At 32.5% G+C, this 23,271-nt stretch overlaps 1 protein-coding gene across 2 annotated transcripts in view; it reads left to right on the top strand.

Moving 5' to 3' along the window:
• LOC118195520 (nose resistant to fluoxetine protein 6-like) overlaps positions 1-23,271 on the top strand; it is a 152,505-nt gene that overhangs the window by 55,587 nt on the left and 73,647 nt on the right. Inside the window, exon 1 of one of the 2 annotated variants that reach the window (XM_035366846.2) lies at positions 16,155-18,755. The exons of the other annotated variant lie outside the window; for it this stretch is intronic. Within the exon in view, the coding sequence (XP_035222737.1) occupies positions 18,443-18,755 (313 nt within the window). The 5' untranslated portion in view covers positions 16,155-18,442. Of the gene's footprint in view, positions 1-16,154; positions 18,756-23,271 lie in introns of those variants that run through there. 2 annotated transcript variants of the gene reach the window in all.

Raw genomic sequence — 23,271 nt, 5'->3', positions numbered from 1 at the left:
CAGCCACGAAAACGCCCATGTAGCTAGCCCGTTCGCCGAGATTCTAAATCTTGACCGGACTACTAGTGTTCAGCGACTTTACCGCTTGGCAGCTGATGGGCCGCTTCTTGCTATAATTACTTTGAAATTAAGCGTATGAATATATTTAATAGCTTTTCTATGTGCTTGTTCGTATATAAATTTTAAAAAAATCTGAACCACATGACTTCCTTGTACGGAATATTAAATTATACGCATTTTTTTTTTTTCATTTGAATTAAATCAACTTTGTCGATAGCGAATAAACCACAACAGAATAAATGCATTCTTTAAAATTCACTACATTTGTTTACCATAGCGACACTCTGGCGCTAGGTTCACTTAACAGCGCTACATTTCATTCATTTAAAAAAAAAACTTCAACTTATAAACATATCACCGGAACTATTACATAAAAGTGTAATTTTGACAGCTCAGTGAGAATGAAGCCTAAAAGGCGCATGTCGATGAGAGTTTCCTGGCATAGTATCATTTTTTAACTCAGAATGCACAAAATTTATATTGTTACGTTTTACTTTTCTGACACCAGTTTTTACGTTTCCTTCACGTTCGTACGGGGTTCATGTGGATTTGGAGTGAATAACGACGACACTTTATGAAGTATCGAAAAACATTTTATTTATCAATATTAATCAGGTCAACTCCAAAACACTATTACAGTCGTCGAAGATCTACTATAAACACGCTAGAACAATCAGCGACACAGCCTTCACTGCAAAGCACCAGACTACAGCTCTCGACTCTGCTCGGTCGTTCTCGGAACCCCACGTACTCTCGAGACTCTCCACGCTACAACTCGCGATGCACTCAACGACACATAGAGCACAGATCACGACTCTTCGGTTAAGTCGTTATCGGAGCTTAACACACTCTCTCGACGATACAGTAACCGCGATACACAAAGAGATTCTTCGATGCATTCGACTACCCACTCGGCACTCGCTGGCCGGCTGTCAAGTCGATCGTCTCCGCACGGACTAACTAGATGAGACACACTAACTCGCTCTCGACGAGGCACTCTCACACTCACCCTCTGGACGAGGCACACTCTAACTGACTGCGGACCGGCAGGGTTTATATAGCTCTCGGCTTGTGTTCGAGAACATTCTGGGCTAAACCGGTAAGAATTTGTTCCAGAAGGTTATCCATCCGTCCATGGCATATCGCCAATTTTGTCGCCAAATGTGGCAACTTTGCCTTCCTTTGCATTTTATGGCAACCCTAAAACTGCATTGCGGGGAAGCCATCTTACCGCGACTGGACATTTCGTAACAATATCATCTTAAGAATTAGCTAATCGTTGCCACGTGTTCTATTCGAAAACTATAATAAATCTAAAACGATGTGGAAAAAAAATTAAGAAAACAAACAAACAAACAACAACAACAACAACAAAAAACAAAAAAAAAACAGTTTTTCACAGACGATTTAGTATTTCACATTCAATTAATTCAGTTTTCACTTCGCGACAAGGCAAAAATACATAAAAACTCAAAATATCTATATTAAAAATTATGAAGTAAATCTTAATCATTTATTTCCCCGAATAAAATCCAGAATGGATTAAGCATGATTTGATTCGCAATAAAAAAAAGGCGTTATCTTTGTTATTGCGAAGCTTATTTTCTCTAGATTGGCAACAAATCCGTTATTCTTCTAAGTTTCAAATGTAAACAAAGATGGCTGATATACTAAAAATAATTAGGATTATCTGTACTTAAACAACTTTTAAATTGTTGATAATTCTACAAATATTGCATGCAGATTTACTAAAGGCATAAAAACGTTAACCGAAAGATACGAACAATATAATTCAACCATTTTTAAAGCAAAAACGGTACAATTTATAAAAATATAAGAATAAAGAAACTGAGATCACTGAGCCGAGTAACAAAGTGGATATATGGATACTTTTTTGGTGCTGCCGATTGCAATCAAAATACGAGGTGCACACCTGTATGTTATAGCAGTTCTATATGCAAAATTTTACTGTTCTGAGGCTGCTTGTTTTTGATTTATGCGAGATACGTACGTGGCGTGGATATGTGGCGTTTGTGCGTACGTACGTACGCACAGACGCCACGAATAGTTCTCTTCAGAATTCATACGTACGCACAGACGCCACGAATAGTTCTCTTCAGAATTGATTTTAAACCAGTTTTATAATATTTTTTGGGGGAAAAAAAAAGAGTCCTTAATTCTGTCCTTTCGTGCAGATGTCACGCAAAAACAAACTGCATTCGATAGCGGTCAGAATGGATATTTTCGTTGAAACATGATACCTGAAATTTTTCGCGATTACAGTACTTCCTTTTGACTTCGTACACGGAAGTAAAAAGCATAATGCTACGAGTTAGCAGCTGCTGATTGGAACAAAAGGTATTATTTCAGATTTATTTTTGCTACTTGTTGTCAAGTTTGTTGTTAATTGTTTTTACTTTGACTACAGCTGTTATTTTTACAGAACCCGTCGGATTTTTTATAAAGTGCAAGCTAATTTCTATTTCTTTTTCCCTTTTGTCCTGTGTTGAAAATTAATCATCGATTTTTAGTTTCAAGTGCATTGTATTTGTTACTCTTACTGGTTTGCTTGAAAATATTGTTTTCATTGTTACTTCCGTTTCTGCCTTTTTTCTTTCGTTTGTTGATGATGAAATGCTGATTTTTCTTTTAAAAAATTTAGACATAGCGCTGTTATCATTTCGATAAAATAAAATTGATGTATAATAATTTTGCATTAGGTTTTTTATTATACGTCTAATTTGAATTATAAATTGAGTGAAATTTTACTTCCGTATGCTTGTATTCATTGTAATTATTTCAATGTGGCATTTTAGGCGGGGTAACATTACGTTCATTTTTTCTTAACTAAGCAAAAGTACTTTTCTTTTGTAGGAAGTTATTGCTTTTTGTGTCATTTATCTTAGGAGTGTATTAAGAGCTCAGTTCAGAACCCCGTTTGTCTCATTTCTGAAACTTATATCTTTAACTATGGGTAGACACAGCAAACTCTCTTTGAGAAGTGTTACAAAGAGCACATTTTCTTCAGCTAAGAGAAATAATCGAGTTGTCGAACTATGTTTCACATAATACTCGTGACACCATGAACATATTTTTTAATAATGTTTCTGTTTCATACAATTATAACTAATAGTATTTTTCCTATTTCATACACATCATTTAAAATGCATTGGTTTATTGTTTAAGGCAACGCACCTATGAACTATTTACTAAATGCACCTAAGGACTGATTGCTAAGGGATTTGTAGGTAATTCTCTAAAGGAAGATGCCGTTCATTCATACAGATGACTTGAGTTGGAATGCACACTAAGATCAACTTGTTCAGTAACAGAATGAGGCTTGTTCAATATTCGAATAAGGCTTAGATTTAACCAACCAGTTTCTGTTTTAAATTTTAATATCCCTTACTTTTTAACTGAACCGTACCAAAAATATGTAAAATAATTTATAAAGATGCATAGAGGAGTCAGCAGAAATATTTGCTGTTTAATTGATTTGCGTGCAATAAATTTTAATCCTAAGCTTGCCTGTAAATGAATTTAATGATTAGCCAAGCAGTTTAACACCGTACTCTTAACCAATAAGAGAACTTTAATTTAACAATCTGTAAACTCATCTTGAATAAAACCCTCTGAAGAAATTGAAATAGGTGCTACTTTGGTAGACGATTGCACGGATTTTGGCGATTTTTTTTGGCGAGTGATACGACTTATGGTAGACCCATTGCTAGACAAGTTATTTATGGTAACCTATACATTGTTGTCATTTTATTTAAAAAATAATGTGTTTTATTATGCATAAATTTCGTGTACTAAATATTATTTATGGCTTCTAAATATTAAAAATCAATTTAATTCTGCATTTTTATTTGAAATCAAAATTTTATTGTTTACGATATTTTATATAATTTATGTTGTGGATGATGTAATCAATGACGTCACCTTGCTTTAAAAGTAATTGGTTTTAATATCTATAAATTTAATCTAATGTTTTAAACATTATTTATGGCTGTTAAATATTAAAATACAATTTAATTTTACATTTTTTTGGGAAAAATGATTTTATTATGCATGATTATTTAAATAATTTTAATTCTAGGCGTGATGTAATCAGCTCCCTGATTGGTTACAGAATACTTGTGCATTAACGAGCTGTAATCAGCTCTCTGATTGGTTACTGAATATTTGTGCATTACCGCGCCATTTTAAAATTTTATTATTCATCTCTTCGAATTCCTTAGATTTCATAGGAAATGGATATGTCCCTTTCAAAGATTAATGTTGTTATTGGTAAGTACCAAGAATTATTGGTATTGGAATAAAAAAATTGTCCTTTGAGACCTTATTTTGGCCAACCTTGCTTTCCTAATCAAAGATTTATTTATAAATTGCTACAAGGGTCAGAGGAAATTTATTTTAAATTTCTGGAGGAAACCTCGCTAATTGCTTCTTCAATGAAGTGCGAGAAATGTGGATCAAAGATGAAGATCGTTAGAGGAACCGATTCTGAGGGCGGCCGTATATAGTATTGTGGTCGTGGTGGAAGAAATAACCGCTGTAAAGGTAAAAAAAGTATTAGACATTCCTCCATTTTTACCGGCAATAAACTAATTGCTGTCATTTTAGCTCTAGTGTACGAAGCGTTCTTATTTACTTATTTTAAAGTATTTGAATTTAAGTATTTAGTATTTTATACGCGTAGTAAATGTATTTATTTACATTTGCCTACAAAATTAATCCATTATTTTTAACGATATTTATTTTTTTAAAGTTTCGAATACTTTATTATGCGCAAAATACGTAAAAACAGCCTTTTTCAAGATGGCTGACAATTGTAAAAACCGCGCCAACAATTGCGCCAAAGTAAATCGCCAAAAATCCGTGCAACTGTCTACCAAAGTAGCACCATTTAAATACATTTTAAAGTTATTATAGAATGTAGATACGTGAGGGAAGGCTGAGCTTCCGGAAAAAAAAGTATTATGACGAAGTGTAATTAGCTGATAAAAACATTTTGATAAAATATTGCATTTAAAAACGTAAGAATACCTGAAAATTATACTTTATGTAGAAAGATATTTTCTCCACAATCAAACCAATCATACTACTTTCAGACAGTAGTATTAACAACTAAACATCATCTATCACTACGAATAATTGTAGCAGGAGAGTATATATTCCATGAATATTTATAGGTACAGGGTACTAAGCGACTAGAGTAAATTTAAAAACCCCATGATGTCAAGCGAAAAAGAAAAAGAAGAAAAACTAGAACAAGGGTCATTAGAACTGTTACTGTGTAGTGGGTGAATCAATTATTAGCCCACCCGGATGAGACAGAATCTCGAAAAATTTGTACCTTTGTTTCCCAAAGGAGGAAATCAAATGAAACAAGTTTTTGCATTAAGAAGAGTGTATTCATAGAATATATCATATGAACAAATTTCGAATAATACTTAATATAGGAAAATTCATACAGATAAAGTGCAGGTAAAGTGCATGGAGCACCAGAAACTTCACTACAGAATCAAACAATAAAAATACAGTTAATCGTCTCATGGCGACCAGCTCTAAAATTCGACTGTATTTCTGAGCGAACAAAGTAAGCATTGCTGTTGAACGTCACCAGTAGCCTTATACTCACGACAGACGAAAAATGTTCGCAACGGTGAAATCTGTTTGGGTGATTTCACTGTAACCCCTGAGCGAATGAAAAAATTACTAAGCTTATTAATTGTATAAAATAACATTTTTGCTTTAAGGAAAAATGGTTTTATTTTTCTCCCTTCTTCCTTTGATAGGTATTTAAGTCATCTTGCCCCGCACTGGCTCCGGAAAACTCTAGCCACTTACGCGGGCATCGAATTGCATCACGAAAATGAAATGATTAATTCTGTATGAGATAAAAAAATTTTGCATTTACCGTTAACGCTTTAAAAAGACAATTAAACACGAAAATATAAAAAATAAAATAGGAAACATTTGGAACAAAGTAAATGACAATGCGAATGAAACGAATCTAAGCGTAACTAGATCTGTAACAAGCATCGTCTTCCGTGTTTACTCTAGTTGATGTTAAAAGCATAATCTTACCTCACTCACGTTCGATGTGTTTATAAAAGATTCGTAGTTAATTAACCTGCGTGATCTCCATTTATGGATTTTCGCTGCGCGCCCAACTGATCAGGTCATGTTTGTTTGTAGTTGATGCAGTTTGTTTGTAGTTGATGCAGTTTGTTTGAATTGCGCAACTGTTTGTTTGAACTGTTTGTTTGATGCAGCACCTGTTTGTTTGAATTTAATTTAGTTTGGTTTCTGGTGGTTTGGTGCATTGTTTTTATTCCGTATGACTGAAAAGTTGTTTTCTACATTGAGATTTCTGTCATTCTACGAAGGGAAGAAAATAAATGCACTGTGTGCAAAACAAGCTTTAGGAATCTATGTGCAAAACAAGCTTTAAGAATCTATGCAGTTAAACGTAGTATTGCATTCTTTGTAGTAGAACACTCTACACCGAAGCATAAAGAAGAGTTTAACTGCCATATTCTTTAAATAAAAATTAAAAAAAAAATAATAACCATAACTGATTTTTATTTTGGTAAATGTACCTAACTCATGCCGTTATGACGCAAAAAGAACTTCTTAAGACAAAATGCGATTTAAATAATTTGGCAATTAAGGAGTTAAAGAAAGATAAAAAAGAAATAATTGTTTTAAATTAAAAAGATAAAAACAAATGATTGTTTTGAATGAAAAAAGATAAAAAGAAATGATTGTATTAAATTATAGCTTTCGAACTGTTTATGATTAAGTATCAAATAACCCGGATGAATGTTTAACTGTTCTTGAAAATCTGAAAGGAAAAAAGAATCCTAATTGTAATTAATTGCTTATTGCTCTGTTAAGAAGATCCGCACAAGCCAATGAAAAATGAAATTAGGAACTTCAGTCTTAAGATAGTTAAGTTAATGGCCTAGATACAACAGAAGTTTTCTATAATGTGCTGTGAAGTATCAAATTATAAACATAAATTTACTCACTGCATACGTTACAAAACAAGCAACTCATATTTTATTGTGAAATTACGACAAAGTTTCTATCACTCACAAATCTCAGCAAATCCAGGTCACTAAACTTAAACTGGCAGCAATTAGTATATATGTCAATGTGACAAAACATTCTCTCAGTTCATTAGAAGCCTGAGTTCGGAAAATGCTGCTATTATTCTTTATCATAATACGTAACAAGCGAGTTATTATTCTTGTTTAATGATCGTTTCAATTTTTACTGTTTGTAGAATATCTGCACGTAATGTTTTGCTGAAAAAGCATTAGCTAATATGATAGGAATATATTCAGCTACAAAATAAATAAATTGAAATCTTCTGCGTAGCTATATATTTTGTTCCGCTTAGAAATGCTGCGTTTTAATTCAGAATATTGTTATATGCATTTTTAAGATAAAAAATCCTCAACTAATTAAAGGAGCATTTTCCCTCCAACAATGTGTTCTTAACCGAAAAAAAAAAAAATTGTTATAAAAGTAGTTTTATCATTCAGTAAGACGGTCGATGTCAGCTGTTGAAGAAATACTTATTGAAATTTAAAATTTCTAAGAATTTGTATCTTTAATCTTGTAAAAGTAAGGTAAAATACAGAAAATTTTCGTGTATTTCTATAGTGAATTTCCTGTCTAATGTTTTTAATAAAAAACGTATGTTAATTTCTTGCCTGTGTCTGATGATTCTTTCTTATAAGGTGCCAGAAGTGGGCGCAATCCGACCGTATTTTCCACGTCCTTCCAGCATGCCTTCGTTGTGTAAGGATAGCACACTCGGCGCGTGTTCGAGAGGTGAAGGTTCGGGTCCTGGCGAGGGCATTGCTCATTTTTCAGCTTCCTGCATCAAAATAACCTAGTCACTCTACAGTGATGCCTTAATAAAAAATTAAAAAAAAAAAAAAAAAAAAAAGGTGGTGGATGATGATTCTTCACCACCAGGATTTGGCGGTTGGGTTTTCTAATCCCAGTCGCCCTTTAAAAGGGGGGGGGAGTATATAAGTTATTTTCCCCCTCCTTCCAGCATACCTTCGAGGTGTAATGGTTAGCACACTCGGCACGTATTCCAGATGTCCAGGTTCGAGTTCCGGCGAGGGTATTGTTTATTTTTCAGTTTCATGCGTCAAAATAACCTAATGACTCTACAAAGTCACAATTTATAATTTGCTTTCTAAGATGAGTTTTATATATTTAAGAAACGTTCCTTTTCGCAGTTGAGGCTTTCACTAATGAAAGTTCAGAAAATTTGCAAGAATGTGAACAAAAGTTGTAGACTTGTAAGAAATCATTGCTTACTCTTGGTATAAACCGATAGCATCGGAAGATCTTGGCGAGAACAGATTTGATTTTTTATACTTCTTGATGCAAAATGTGTTATGGTTTCCACAGATTTAATTTTCTCCCGTTTTTTACGAAGCGTAGCAGCAAGTTTCCTTGCACGATGTTTTAAAATTAAGAGAATAAGAATAGTTTTCCTTCTTTAAATATGAGAGATAAAATTGTTTCGATAATAAAATGAGTTGGTTTTTGCGTTTAATGTATCTTTAGGCAGGATACCAGCAGCATATGATCTTTCACTGAAATCTTCTTAGACTAATAAAACTAAATTCTGAGCTCTTCTTTTGAAACCCAAAGCTATTTTTCCTTGCAGACATTTAGATAATTCCAAGGTTTACCAACAGTTCACAGAGTATTTCTTTTTGCCATCGGTTAAATAATTTAGATAAAGTGATTTTCAACTAATTCTGCTGTTAGCTGCATGCATAAGCGAAAGGCAATGAACGTATACTTTTTAGCCATTTTAAGATTTAAATCTTTTTGTTAGTTTTATGACTTAAGAAGTATTAAAAATCAGTTAATCTTAATAACTCTCAGTGGATTTAATCAGTAATCGTCTAATAATCAGTAGATTTTTCACCTGTGACCTGAGACTTCGCTTAATAAATAGCTAAAAAATTACATACCTTTTACATATTCATATGATTTTTTTTTCTTGCAAAAGCAGTGTTTGATAGATTCACTCTTCAATTATGAATAAGATTACTTATTGTGCATTAATATATGTTGCGGTTGTTGTGACCAATCTCACTTATCTGAAATCAGAGCGAGCCTAGGAAATTCATCGTTGCAAGGAGTCAAGATTGCGCTTGTCATTGCTTGGGTCCGAGAGTTTCCTCTCCCTCTTCTCATACCATCAACCTCTCGAGTGCCCCCATGTCGCACTGGCACTATACATTTGGAAACATCCATGCCTTCTCCGGGATTAGAACCCGGATCTTTCGGTACGTAATCAAGAGTCACCAACCACTTGTATAGATTGGAATTGTATAACAAATATTTAGTTTTGCACAATTTAGAATTGTATTGAAAAAAATTTTAAGAATTAGTTTTTTTTCTTTTCTTTTTTTTTTTTTTTTAATCATCTGGGAGTCAAGTTATTATTTACAAAACATTTGATTCTGTGGATAATAGTAAAATAGTGTACATATTACAATGAACTTTCCAACTGCTTTGTGCTTTGTGTTTTGATTGCTTTGTGGATAACTGCGACACAGTATGTAAATTGCTATGGACGCACATAATAAGGTGTACAAACTGTTAAGGACGCGAAGTTATGATGTATCCAAGTGGACAAGTAGTATTTACGTGAACAATGTACTTAATAAAAGTGTACTTCGAATTTATCAAAAGTTAACTTAGAATCCAGTTTATATGAACATAGAATAGTCTACACAATATCATATACTTTGGGCTATGGAACTATTAACTGCCTAAACTGATGTGACTGGCGTACTCTGTGGATAACTGCAACAATAATACGGGCACACATCATTAGGCGTGTAACTGATAAGAACATGAAGTTATGACGTATTGAAGAATACATAGGTTTAGAAACTGGTTAATATATAAGTTCCACTCTCCACAATCCATGACAATGTAATCCTATCCATGACATGATCCTATCCATGACAATGTAATGATTAATTGATTGTATATTTATTTTTCATACGGATTATTATGTAACAATTATTGTATAGATGACATTGTCAATTTAGCATTGTACTATTACTATCATTGATTCAGTGAACGTCGCCGGCGGTGGATGGTAAATTCGTTTCCGTCGCATGGGCATAACTGATTGGTGTAGAACCTTAGGTCGGAGGTCCATGCGACGGTGTTTCAGTCACCAACCACTATCCCGGTTGGGAGGGTAGTTACATATGTTGCATTCATAATTATACTAACATTTATCAATTATAAAATAATAATTTTTGAGAGGCTTAAAAAAATGTTACTTTCAATAAAAACTACCTATTTACATGAAGCCATTTTTAAAGTAAGCAATATTTAATTGGGCCACCCGCCTGCAATTTTGTAATGCTTTAGAATGATTTCGATTTTTAACAAGATGTTTGCAAAAATGTTTAAACAGTCAATGGCGACCTGACCTGTCATTATTTTAACGAAGGGAAATATAAATATAGCTCGGAAAATGCAATTCGAAAATTAAATGAATTGTGGCTGGCTTTGATAAGAGCAAATGATTATCTATCGATTTTTTTTTCTGTTAAACGTCATGCTAAAAATGAATGTAGAAAAATAAAGAAATATTTTCTAGTAGTCCATAAGAGACAAAAAACGAAATCATTTAAGAAGCACAATGATTATGATTCGCACATTTTAGCCTACGTAAATGGTAGCAAGAGAAATTTATATTAATTAAATTATACAGCAAAATAAATAAAAGAAAATTAATCAGCAAATCATGGTCTTTCGTAATTATTTCGAAGAAATTCTTCTTCGTCTGTGTTTCAGTGAGGTGAGAAATACTTCTCAGAGAGACTGGAAATGTATGACTGTATATTCAAATAATGTATTATTTACTATTTATATATATGCTGTATTATTTCAAAATACAGCATATATGTAAATAGTAAATAATACATTATTTGAATATGTATGAAAAATAGTGTTATTACAACAAGAATATGTAAGAAAAATAGTGTTATTACAACAAGAATTTAAGGAAAGATTTAAAGATTTTTAGAGATTTGGGTTTGATTTTACATTATTTTCACCGTCATTAAAAGCGAACTTCATTAATGTGCCAGATGTTCTACATATGGAGCTAATTAATAGACAGTGTAGTATAAATCTTCCCAAAGATTAGAAAGCACACATTTGATTAACTTATTTTCGTACTTGTCTAGAGGTAAACGATAAGAATTTTACAATGAGAGTAAGTGCTTTGTTAGGAAGCACATTTATATGCCAACAAATGTTTTCGCGATTGAAAATTAATAAGAGTTCGACTGACTTATGACCATCTGGGATCCCTGATAAAGATAGTTTCTAGCAATCTGTATCCAAGGCTACAAATTTTATCACTAATGAAGCGCCGTCAAGTGTCAAACAGCAGTAAGAAATAATGTTTATAATTATTCACATATAAGCATACATAATTTTCCTTTTAGTGTTGGTGAAAAAATTAATAAGTAAAACAAAGAAATTGGGTTGATTTATTTCCAAGGATTGTCTAAAATCCTTATAGGTTATACTTGGTCTAGTACTGCTATTTTATTCCTACTAACCGACATGTGGCGAGTTACCGTTGTGTCCGAGACAGATGATAAAGTCTTGCGAAACTTTTAAAACAACCTTTTTATTTAAACAGAGCTTTGAACATAAGCGTACGACTTTGTGATACAAATAAACGCAACTTGCAAATAAATAAGAACAGCGACATAAATTTAAACGTAATTCAGCAGCCTAAGACAGGTAGTCAATTAAATATTAAGCTGTCTTCATTAACTTAACATAGTTACAACTAACTAGAGTTGGCAAAATCTGAGAACATAGTGCGCATGCCAGAAACACTCTCTTTCTCAAGATCCAAAAACTTCAGTTTAAATATACAAGCAAACTAACTTCCTTCTACTGAGGAATACGGAAAGAAGAAGATAAAGTGCAAATTCAAAGCAGAATAACTAGTTATTTTCAAAGCAAGAAACTTAAAGCTTGAAAAGTGTTCATAATTTACCTAGTTTAAGTTAAAACTCTTTAGTCTTTAATTCGATGTATTACAATTATTTGCAGAAAATTTCAGTCTGAAAATTTAATATATATCTGTCAATATATTTGAATTACAAAGTGTAACCAACAGCAGTTTCTTGCAGTGACAACGTTTTAGAATTAAGATAGAAAAAATATATAAATTTGAACATACAAAATATATATGAATTTGAATTTTTTTCTTTGCATTTTTATTGTTATTGTTTATGTATATTTAGAAAGTGAAATTAAAGATTTAATTATAAATTCTTTAAACAAAATTTTTATTAAGAGGAAAGTAGAAAAAAAAAAAAGGCTACCCCGACAAGTTTTTTTCAGATTGAAGATTTGGATGCACGCTATTTGAGTTTCAGGCTGTTGCCTTAATTCATTCCGAACTAACAGCAGGGGACACCTAGTGGCCCAATGGCTGCAGCCGCAAATGTCTGATGATCGTTGCCCTGGCAATGATTCCTGGGAGGCCAATGGACTTCCCAACGGGTTTCTTCATGAATAATGCAAATACGACGCAGTTTCTCAGAATAGCTGTTGCTTTAGGCTAAGATTCCTCAAGCACTTTGCAGTAATTAATCTGTCTGAATCGAATAAAAGAAGAAAGAAGACTGCTGCTATAACAGTGGCATAGATGAGTGATAAACTGGAGAATGCCAGTTGTAGACTTTTGGAATACTATGCAACTATGCTATGCTTGAGCAAAATGAAAGAAGTTTCCGGGAATTTAATTGCCAGTATATTTTAAAATTATTAATACTTACACAGAAATTTTACATAAAGTTTTTGCTATTTTTTAAATTTATAATATTAATAGTTATTTTAGAGCTCTATTTTCTTCTTGCCAGCGAATATTTTTAAGATCGATATTTAATTTTTTTAAAAATGTTCTCTACTTATCTCACTTTTCAAATTTCCGCAGTACAATTATGAAGCTATCTGTTTTCAGCTGTAATGCAGTTCTTAGGTAAACAGCGATTTAAACAAACAGGGTAACTTTGCGCTCAAATTTTCAATTTTATGATGTGTATTTAATGATTGTATTATGATAGAAAACTTTTAAAATGTTTTAATATTTTTCGTTCGTTTCGTTTTTTTAAATATTTTTCGTTTTTGTAGCAAAATATTACTGTGAATACATCTTACATTTTAAGTAGAAAATGCCCAACAGCCTTCAACTTTTATTAAACACGTGTACAAATCTGAAAATGAGTTTAGTCTCATGGAAAAAAAAAAAAAAAATTCTGAAAGCTTTCAAATTTTATATTACATCCAAAGGGACGTTTTTTCATATGCATACACATATACTTTTCGAGAGCATTTGAGCTAACCCAACTTTGAGATAAAATATTTAAAAACAGCATATTTTTAAAATTTCCGATACGCAGACTCGCGCGCTAGAGATAAAAATGTTTTGTTCTGTACAGTGCTGCTACTGCTCGCTTTGAAAGCGTTGAGTTTTTTAATCGAAAATTCGTTAAGGGTTCACAAAATATGAAAGAGATAATAAAACAAATTCGAAATTAAAAATTAGGGCTTCCGGGTGCCCATATTCGGGTGGAAGACGACGTTATTAAAAATTTGGTGGTTATAGATACCGTTTTCTTCTCACAATGCGAGAAACATATATATACCCTTATGTGGATTTTTCATTATTTAATTTCGTTAAATAAAATACAGAATGGCAACAATTTGAAAAGTGACTGAAAGTTTTTAGTGATTCAGTGCAAAATGCCGTTTCGAAACTAACAGCTCTTCTGGGCTAATAATAATTTTCTTTATGAAATTTAATGGAATTGCATGATTTGTTTAGTATTTATTCCTCGCAGTATAATGCACTTCCAAATAGTGATAAAACACAGTGCAACCTAGAATGCAGTGGTAACAAAATGAGTTCGATAATCCCTTTAAAAGTAATGTTTATGTGATGTGATTACGTCAAAGCCTCGAGGGCTATCTGCCTAAGGGAAGGGAGACCTTTGTGGAGGACTTTCTAGGGAAGACTGGGTTCGTATATACGTTACACATGTGGAAAACCACGAAAACGCTCATGCAGCCAGCCTGTTTGCAGGATTCGGACCTCGGACCGAACTGCCAGTGTTCGGCGACTTTTCCGCTCGGCCGCCCTTTAAACATAATGAAAAGGACTCTTAAAATAAAATGTACAATAACAACTATAAAATTATTAGTCCAAAGGGATTTTAATCCCGAAAGACTATTAGTTTCGTTTTGACATTTTGCGTCGGACTCATAAACGTCGGTTCACTTTTCAAACTGTTGCCACAAAATGTTAGAGTCCTGCATTATATTTGAAGAAATTAAATAATGAAAAATCTGCATAAATGATTGTCTATTTCTCGCATTGTGATAAAACAATGGTACATAGAGCCATCGAATTTTGAATGACGAAATCCTACTGCGAATATGGGCATCTGAAATCCCAAATTTGGAATTTGTTTTATTATAGATTTTATATTTTGTAAAACTTTAACGAATTTTTGATTTACAAACTCAATGCTTTAAAAGCGAGAAATGGCAACGTTATATAGAAAAAAAAAATACTTTTATCTCCAGCTCACGAGACTGTATATCGGAAATTCTAAAGATATGCTTAATTTAACATTATTTTGCGATATTGGTCTTGAACTGAATTTTATGGTTTAAGTGCGAGGAACATGATATTTAATAAAGAAAGGTAACACACAAAATGTTAAAAAACGCCCCTTTGGACGTAATTTAAAATCTGAAACATTTTAGATTTTTTTTTTTTTTTAAATTTTTGTATAATTGTAAAATTTATTTATATTTAAACATTAAGTATTTTATTTAACATCGTATATATTTTTCCGCGAAATAGCTTGAGCTGTATATATCTGATATACTTTTATATTCATTCCAAACAATTATACTTTCAAGAAGAAACAATGCTTCAGCTGCTGCAGAAATTTAGATACTTTTATTGTTATCATTTCTTTCGTCATCTTTTTACTGCTATTTTTATTTTGAACGGCTACACGTATTTCTTAGGTAGTGAATAAGCTCAAGTCTGAACGAATGAATGAACAATTTCTATGCAGTCATCAGCTTATTTTAATGCTGGAGAGGTGAAAAATGAACAATGCCCTCGCCGGGACTCGAACCTGGACCTCTCGAATACGCGCCGTGTGTGCTACCGTTGCAGCACGAAGGCATGCTGGAAGGAGAGAGAAAATAAATACCCTATAACTGTAAGAAGTCAATGAGATTAAAGTACTAAGTTGACTACTAGAGCAAAGGAAGTTGCGAGTAAGCAATGATAACAAGAAATCACTAAAATCCATTGGCATTGAATATCAAGAAAAAGCGACATGGTATTAAAAGCTATGCTCATTATGCTTCGGAGACGTGGTTTAAAAGTTGCATTAAAATATTTTTCATACACTTTTGGAATAACTTGATACAAACTTGCAGGTTGTGCGTTTTAGAGCACTTATTGCGACCTCATGTTCTTCACCTTATGCGATAGTGAGGTTTCTTCATTATTATCTGGTGATTGTGCTCTCTTGAGACTGGGTATTGTTTGGCAATTTTCTTATCGTGTTAGAGAGAGATGGTGTTATAGGAAACCGTGTTGTAGAATGTTCACAAAAGTGAGAGAAGCGTTAAATTTGCTAACATCGTGCTTATTTATGGCAAAAATATCCTAGGCCTTCTCGGAACCTTCTCCTCTGATGAGTAAGTGATTTCTTACTCACCTTTGCAGTGCCCGCTCCACCGCCCTCTCAAGTCTTAATCTTACTGACACGTCCACTTCCTCCCACTCGCCATTGTTAGTTTAAGCCGGATAGTGTTTGCGAACCGGTCGAGTTAATGTCTTATCTTTTACTGTGTTCAGTGCTTGTGCTTTTTGGTTTTGTGTTTTTCGTTACCGATTTAAAATGTCAGGAAAACGAAAGAAGGTTGTATTGATGATTGCACAAAAACTAGAATTAATTTCCAAAGTAGCAAACGGCGCTACAAGGCAGCAGATGGAATTGGATTACGGAATCGCGGAAACAACATGCGTGACATTTTAAAGCAAAAAGACAAACTGGTGAACTTTGCATCAATGTCGGACAGTGCTTCCGCAATGAAAACGCGAAAAACTATGATGGGTTCTACCTTTGATGAGCTAGACGTAGCATTAACAGAGTGGTTAGCTCAAGTTCGAAAAGAGGGTACTTCTGTAAATGGTCCTATCATTGAGGCGAAGGCAAAAACCTTTTTTTGAGTTGTTAGGCCTGAAAGGAAATTTTGATGCGTCTTCTGGCTGGTTGACTCGTTTTAAGCAGCGACATGGAATTCGAGAAATTGGACTTCATGGGAAGAGGTCCAATTTCTCGAATTGCATTTAGCTTAAGCGTAATAAGCTAAAATATTAAGCGTTAGTTAAACATTTCCTGCTGTTTATTTTACGTTTTATTGTACATAAAAAGATTTTTCAAAGTTTAAAGAATGACTGTTTTCTTGTTTGCTATACCCGTTTTTAGCTTTTTTCGGATTATTCGCGTTTTTTGTTATCCGCAGCGGCCGCGCCACCCAATTCCGCGGATAATCGGGAGTGTACTGTATATAATTTCTTCAAATATAATACAGGACACTAACGTATGGTGGCAACAGTTTGAAAAGTGAAACGGACATTTATACTGAACCAACGCAAAATCGCAAAACGAAAACAATAGTCCTTCAAGGACAAAGCCCCTTTGGACTAAAAAAAACAAGGTAAGAAAAAAAATCCGAAAGGTTTCAGATTTTAAATTACGTCCAAAGGGGCGTTTTTTTAACGTCTAGTGTGTTACATTTATTTATTAAATATCATATTCCTTCCATTTAAACCATAAAATTCAGTTCAACAGCAATGTCTCAAAATAATTTTAAAATAAGCATATCTTTAGAATTTCCGATACACAGTTCCGCGCGCTGGAGATAAAAAGGTTTTTACCCCGTAGATTGTTGCCATTGCTCGCTTTTAAATTGTTGAGCTTGTTAAGCAAAAATTCGTTAAAGTTTTACAAAATATGAAATCGATCATAAAACAAATTCCATATTTCAAATTTGGACCTTTCAGATGCCCATATTCGCAGTAGGATTACGCCATTCAAAACTGGATGGCTCTAGGTACCGTTGTTTTATCACAATACGAGAAACATACATACATTTATGCAGATTCAGCATTATTTAATTTTTTTTTTCCAAATATAATACACAAGATAGTATTCGGTGGCAACGATCTGAAAAGTGTTACGCCGTTTATAGGGTTCCGACGCAAAATCGCAAAACGAAAACAATAGTCCTTCAGGGACAAAGCCACTTTGGACTTTAAAAAAAAAAAAAAAAAAAAAAAATCCAGTTTCCAAATTTGGGCTTCCAGATGCCTATATTCAAAATTTGATGGCTCTAGGTACCGTCGTTTTATCACAAAGTGAGAAATATACATATATTCATGCAGATTCTTCATTGTTTAATTTCTTTAAATGTAATATAGGGCTGTAATATTTGGTGGCGACAGTTTGAAAAGTGAACCGACATTTAAAGTTTTCAAGCAAAATGGCAAAACGAAATTAACAGAACTAACTGACGCCCCAAAACTAACGCCCTTTGGGCTAAAATCTATTAAATCTTTAAAAAAAAAGTGAGGGTGGGAGAGGAGATAAGGTAGACAGTTCCTATTTTGTTTATTTTGACTTTTGTTTATATATATTCATATGTGTTAAAATTAAAAAATAATTAAATTAAAGAAGCATAACATTTGAAATGTTACAAGCAACTATTTTATATTTGTTTAATAAAACTTCTGTTTGCCAAATTTTTAGATTCTTTTAGACGCAACACCAACCGGAAACTATAAAATATGCTAATACATTTGAAGATTACTCTAAACTTAATATTACGAACTGATAACGCCAAAGTGTAGTTAACTATACGTTTAAAAAACTGACAATAAAATTAATTGCAGAAAGTTAAACTAAACATTTTCGTATATTTCCTAAAATCAGAAATATGTTGTCTGTTCTTTCATATTCCCCTTTACACTTTAGAAGCAAGAATAGCAATGTAGTAACGCAACAAGTATGAAAATCGAATATACCCCTGCTACCATAACTAACAGCTCCTCAACAATGGACGGAGCCACTTTCTCGATTTATCATATGTAGAACGAAACCAGAATCTGAATCTCACCTCATTTACTTGCTAAACCCTGTAGGAGAAACAACGAAAAGGAGAGTGAAGAACCCGTCCACCCATGGGGCAGGTGAAACTGAATTCCGCCGTGATCTTCATTTTCCTCCTCATCTCTTCTCACCTTCTTGTCTTTTGTTACGGGACTTCCGACAGCAATAGTGGAGATCATGATCATCTTGAAGAAGATGCGATCAAAAAATGGGAAGAAAATTTCAAGAAAATCAAAAAGGTTACGGGGACTGCTATTAAGACGGCTATGCCTTATTTCATGTCCGCTGTTTCGTCAGAAAATTTGCATCTGTCGGGTGAATGTCGGCGAGCGTTGCTGCTATGGGTTTCTGATTTGAGAAGCTTAAAGCCTTGGGCACTCAGAAGTAAGTTTATTTATATGTATGAATTCACTTTACGCTATATATAATTGTTCAGCTCCAATACCTTTCTGAAGTAGTACTTCACTGAAAATAGATTTTAAACAAACAATAAAAATCTGAAAGCTTTCAGATTTTATATCACGCCCAAAGAAGAGTTTTTTTAAACATTTTATGTGTTACCTTTATTTATTAAAAATCATGTTCTTCGAACTTAAACTATAAAATTTAATTCAAGAGCAATATTATAAAATAATTTAAAAAGAGCATATCTTTAGAGTATTTATCATTCATGCGACTAGGGAAGTGCTGCCATTGCGCCAAAGCAGAAATGTTGCAAAATGGTTAAATGCGGAATGTTTAGCTAATTACTCTAATCAAACTTTAATTAAGAAATCAAGCAATTTAAAAACATTAAAAGTACTTATTAATAATGTACAATTTTATTTTACTTTTAATGATGTATTTAATTGGTATTAAAATGTATTTAATATATAATATATCCAGCTGAGAGTTTTTGTGTAATTTTGAAGTATCATTTAAATTTATAATAGGTATATGAAGTTTTTACTTACAGATTTTGTTTCACTTTTAACAGTAGATTACTTAATGTTTACAAGTTTAAAAATATTTAAGCAACTTTTTTAAATACTGTAATAAAATAAACACTCATTGCTAGGTGACCAGCAAAAAATGTTCTATACCCTACTGTACATACATACATGTAATATATTCTTGTTCTATTGCATGGCATTAGAAACAATGTTTATTTATACTAATGGCGCAAAAGACTTATTAAAAACGGTACTTATTTAAAATCGGTACTTATTTAAAATTAAATAAAAACGGTACTTATTTAAAATTAAAGTAAGCTGTAATATGTTTGTTATATATGCAATAAAGCTGTAATATATTTATAAAAAATTATTAATTTCCTGTAATAATATTAATTATCGGTAGTTCTAACAATATTTGTAACTGAAGAAAGATAATGCATTATTGATTGCGTGTGATATGAATCAATAATGCATTATCTTTCTTCAGTTACAAATTCAGTTTACAAATTACAGTTTCTTCAGTTTATGAATTTCATCAGCTTCAGATAGTATTAAAAATGAAATAAAGATGTTGCTTTTAAAAAATTTCTTAGTTGATTAAACTGCAAGATGCGATGGCTTTCTTCTATGCATGTTGTCATGGTGTTGTCATGTCGAAGCTTTTATGAATCTCTGCTCTCTTGTGTATTCCAGCAGAATATGCAAATGAAGTAAATTTGAAATAAGGAGTGAGATTCTAAATTTTAGCAATAGGTTTGGCAACATCAACTTGCCGGGATAGAGCTCTTCTCTTAACGTCTCGCTTTAGTGCTATAGCTAGGAACTTGTTATTATCTTTGATAAAATTAAATTAGTACAATAAACCCTTGATGAGCACGTATCAGAGAAATGGTAATTGGCCCGATAAATGAAAAATCTCATGCCTTGCGAAATGGCAACACTTTGCATTGCGGATAATAAATGGCCTGATAAGCATAATGTAAAGGGAATAAAAAGGGGAAAATTAAGCTGAAGACATTCTTAATGCTAAAAATATTAAATTAGGTTGCTTTGTGTAGTAAAAATAATCAAACATGGAATTAATTTCTTCGTTCTTTTTTTTCTTTTGAAGTGACATATTTTACTTATATTAAATCCTAATTATCCTGTTTCTAGTAAGCATTAACTTATCAATACGAGTGAGAGATTCTCAAGCATTTCTGTGCTAATATAATCTGTCTGATAAAATAGCTCGGAGTAGTTTTCTTAGAAATTGCTGCTGATATATCTATAAAATAGTTAAGACGTGCTGTTCTTTTATCCTAATATTTTATTTGGCGTCATAGCTCTAGGAAAAAGAAATTAAATATAATAGCACATGTATATCCTGACATACTAGAATATTTATGTAGAATATATTTTCTTTCACATACTTGTCATCTACGCGGATTAAATTCCATCAAAATGGTTGATTAAAGAATGCCAAATTAACAAAAACAAGGCGACTAATGGCACAACAATAGCAATATTCGAAAGTGAACATTTTTTTTAATTAAAGCCACCATAATGAGAAAATAAAATTTGGGTTTATTTTATTCTATTATGCAATTTTATCGCAAACTGTTTTACATTAGAAATGAATATCCTAACAACCATGCTATTTATTGTTTTAAGAGCTAGGATTAAAAAATAATGCTTCATTTTATAATCATCTGATTTCTTAGACCTTTCTGAAGTAATTTCCAGAGCTTGAATATTTCTTAGCTTATATTATAAGAGATGGTGCACATTTAAGAACAGCAGATGTTCTGTGAAAAAAAGGGTAATGTTTTTAAATTCAAATATTTTGGAAATTAATTTGAAGAAGTGTTATATTATGCAAATTCTAAGCATCGCTTATTAATAAATTGTTCTAAAAATTCTTAGTTTATACAAGTTGAAATTTGTAATTCACTCAAGAATCCAGTTGCAAGAAAATCTCAAGTCAATCATTCCAGAGAATTGGTTGATCTTTTATTTTGGTATCTGGTTTTTCCAGAAAAATCGTTAAAAATCTCTTTAGTAATTATAAAACTAATAGTAATACGAGGAGTTCAAACGACAAGAATCAGTATAATTTTCATAAATTTGCAAATAAGCATAATAGTATTAATAAAAAAAAAAAAAAAAAAAAAAGTCTGAAATGTTTCAGATTTTAAATTACGTCCAAAGGGGCGTTTTTTAACATTTTGTGTGTTACCTTTCTTTATTAAATATCATGTTCCTCGCACTTAAACCATAAGATCCAGTGCAACAGCAATATCGCAAAATAGTTTTAAAACGAACATATCTTTAGAATTTCCGATACAGAGACTCACGCGCTGGAGATAAAAATGTTTTTTCTGCACAACGTTGCCATTGCTCGCTTTGAAATCCTTGAGTTTGTTAATCAAAAATTCGTCAAAGTTTTAAAAAATAGGAAATCGATCATAAAACAAATTTCAAATTGGGTCTTCCACATGCTCATATTCGTTGGAGGATTACGTTATTCAAAATTCGATGACTCTATGTACCGTTGTTTTATCACAATACGAGAAATATACATACATTTATGCAAACTTTTCATTATTTAATTTCTTCAAATATAATGCAGGACTCTAACATTTTGTGGCAACAGTTTGAAAAGTGGACCGACATTTATGAGTCCGACGCAAAATGCCAAAACGAAACTAATAGTCCTTCGGGATTCAAATCCCTTTGGACTAAAAAGCGTTATACTATTGCAAATGATTGCAAATTTGCAATTTGACAGCTGAGGTTAATGGTTCGGTAAAACCATCGAAACTGGTCCTGTGAAAATTTGCAAATATAACGGTGATTTTTGTTGGTTTAATTTCTAAATTAATATTTGTTCGGCGTGGAATTTTAAACTAAAATATAAGAGTAATAAATTTTAAAATATAATAGTAGTTAGTAATAATAATGAAAATAATAATAATAATAACAAGCAAATGTAATAGCAACAGGAGTCAGTAATAATAATAATAATAATAAGAAGAAGAAAGCAATCACAGCAATAATAATAACAGACAATAAGCATGTAATAGTGATTATAATAAATGTCTTGTTTTGTCACATCTGACAAATTATGATTTGTACAAGACAAGGAAACTATTCGAAATTTTAAGAACTATGAGAAGAATATAGAAAGGAATTTCCTTGATGCCAGGATATCCATTATTTGGCTTATGCATTTCCTCATCTGGGTTGCTGATTCTTCATCTGGCTGTTATCTCTCTGATTACGCATTTTTGAGGTACGGATTCACATCTTTTACTAGTCTTGGTTTTCTCAAGTGCAGACTTGTTGTTATGGTGCATGTGAATAAGTAATTCTCAGGATCGTATCTCTTCCCACATACGCATAGATCTGAGTGAGCGTTTTGAAGATTGACTCTGTCGAAGGTGCAATGCCAAGGCTATGCCCAATACCGGATTCGTGCACTTCTTTGATGCCTTTTTAAGCAAAAACAAATCGCTGCGTACACGGCGAGGACAGCAGTATTTAAAGCGAAAATAAATCGCTGTGTGCATAGGAAGAACAGCATTTCTACTCCCCATGTATACAGCGATCTATTTTCGCCTAAAAGAATCAAAGAACTATAAATTTCATATTGCGCTCATTAAATAATATATGCCTGAAAATATATGATACATTACTATTAGTACAAGTTCTACTTTTTTTCCATGAAGCTTTATGTGTTATTACGTTTGCTGATATCTAGTTAGATTTCACGGAGCTAAGAGGCGTTCAATTAACAGAAAAACACCGATTTTTTTATTTTAATTTTTCTTGTATTAAAATAGGTCCTTTCTAATTAAACAATTTCTTTCAAGAATCTTAGATTCTTGAGAGTTTTTGGAAGGGAATCGCTAATCTTACGAAATAAATTCTCTATAAATTCAGGAGTTCTTAAACCTCTAGAATACTAGATGCTCGCTGAAATA

This window comes from Stegodyphus dumicola, chromosome 9 (assembly GCF_044657685.1).
Source record: "Stegodyphus dumicola isolate Sdum_Otavi_A_Nest chromosome 9, ASM4465768v1".
NCBI classification, from domain to species: domain Eukaryota; kingdom Metazoa; phylum Arthropoda; class Arachnida; order Araneae; family Eresidae; genus Stegodyphus; species Stegodyphus dumicola.
The sequence above is the reverse complement of the archived record's forward strand: the minus strand, read 5'-3'. Positions and strand labels throughout refer to the sequence as shown.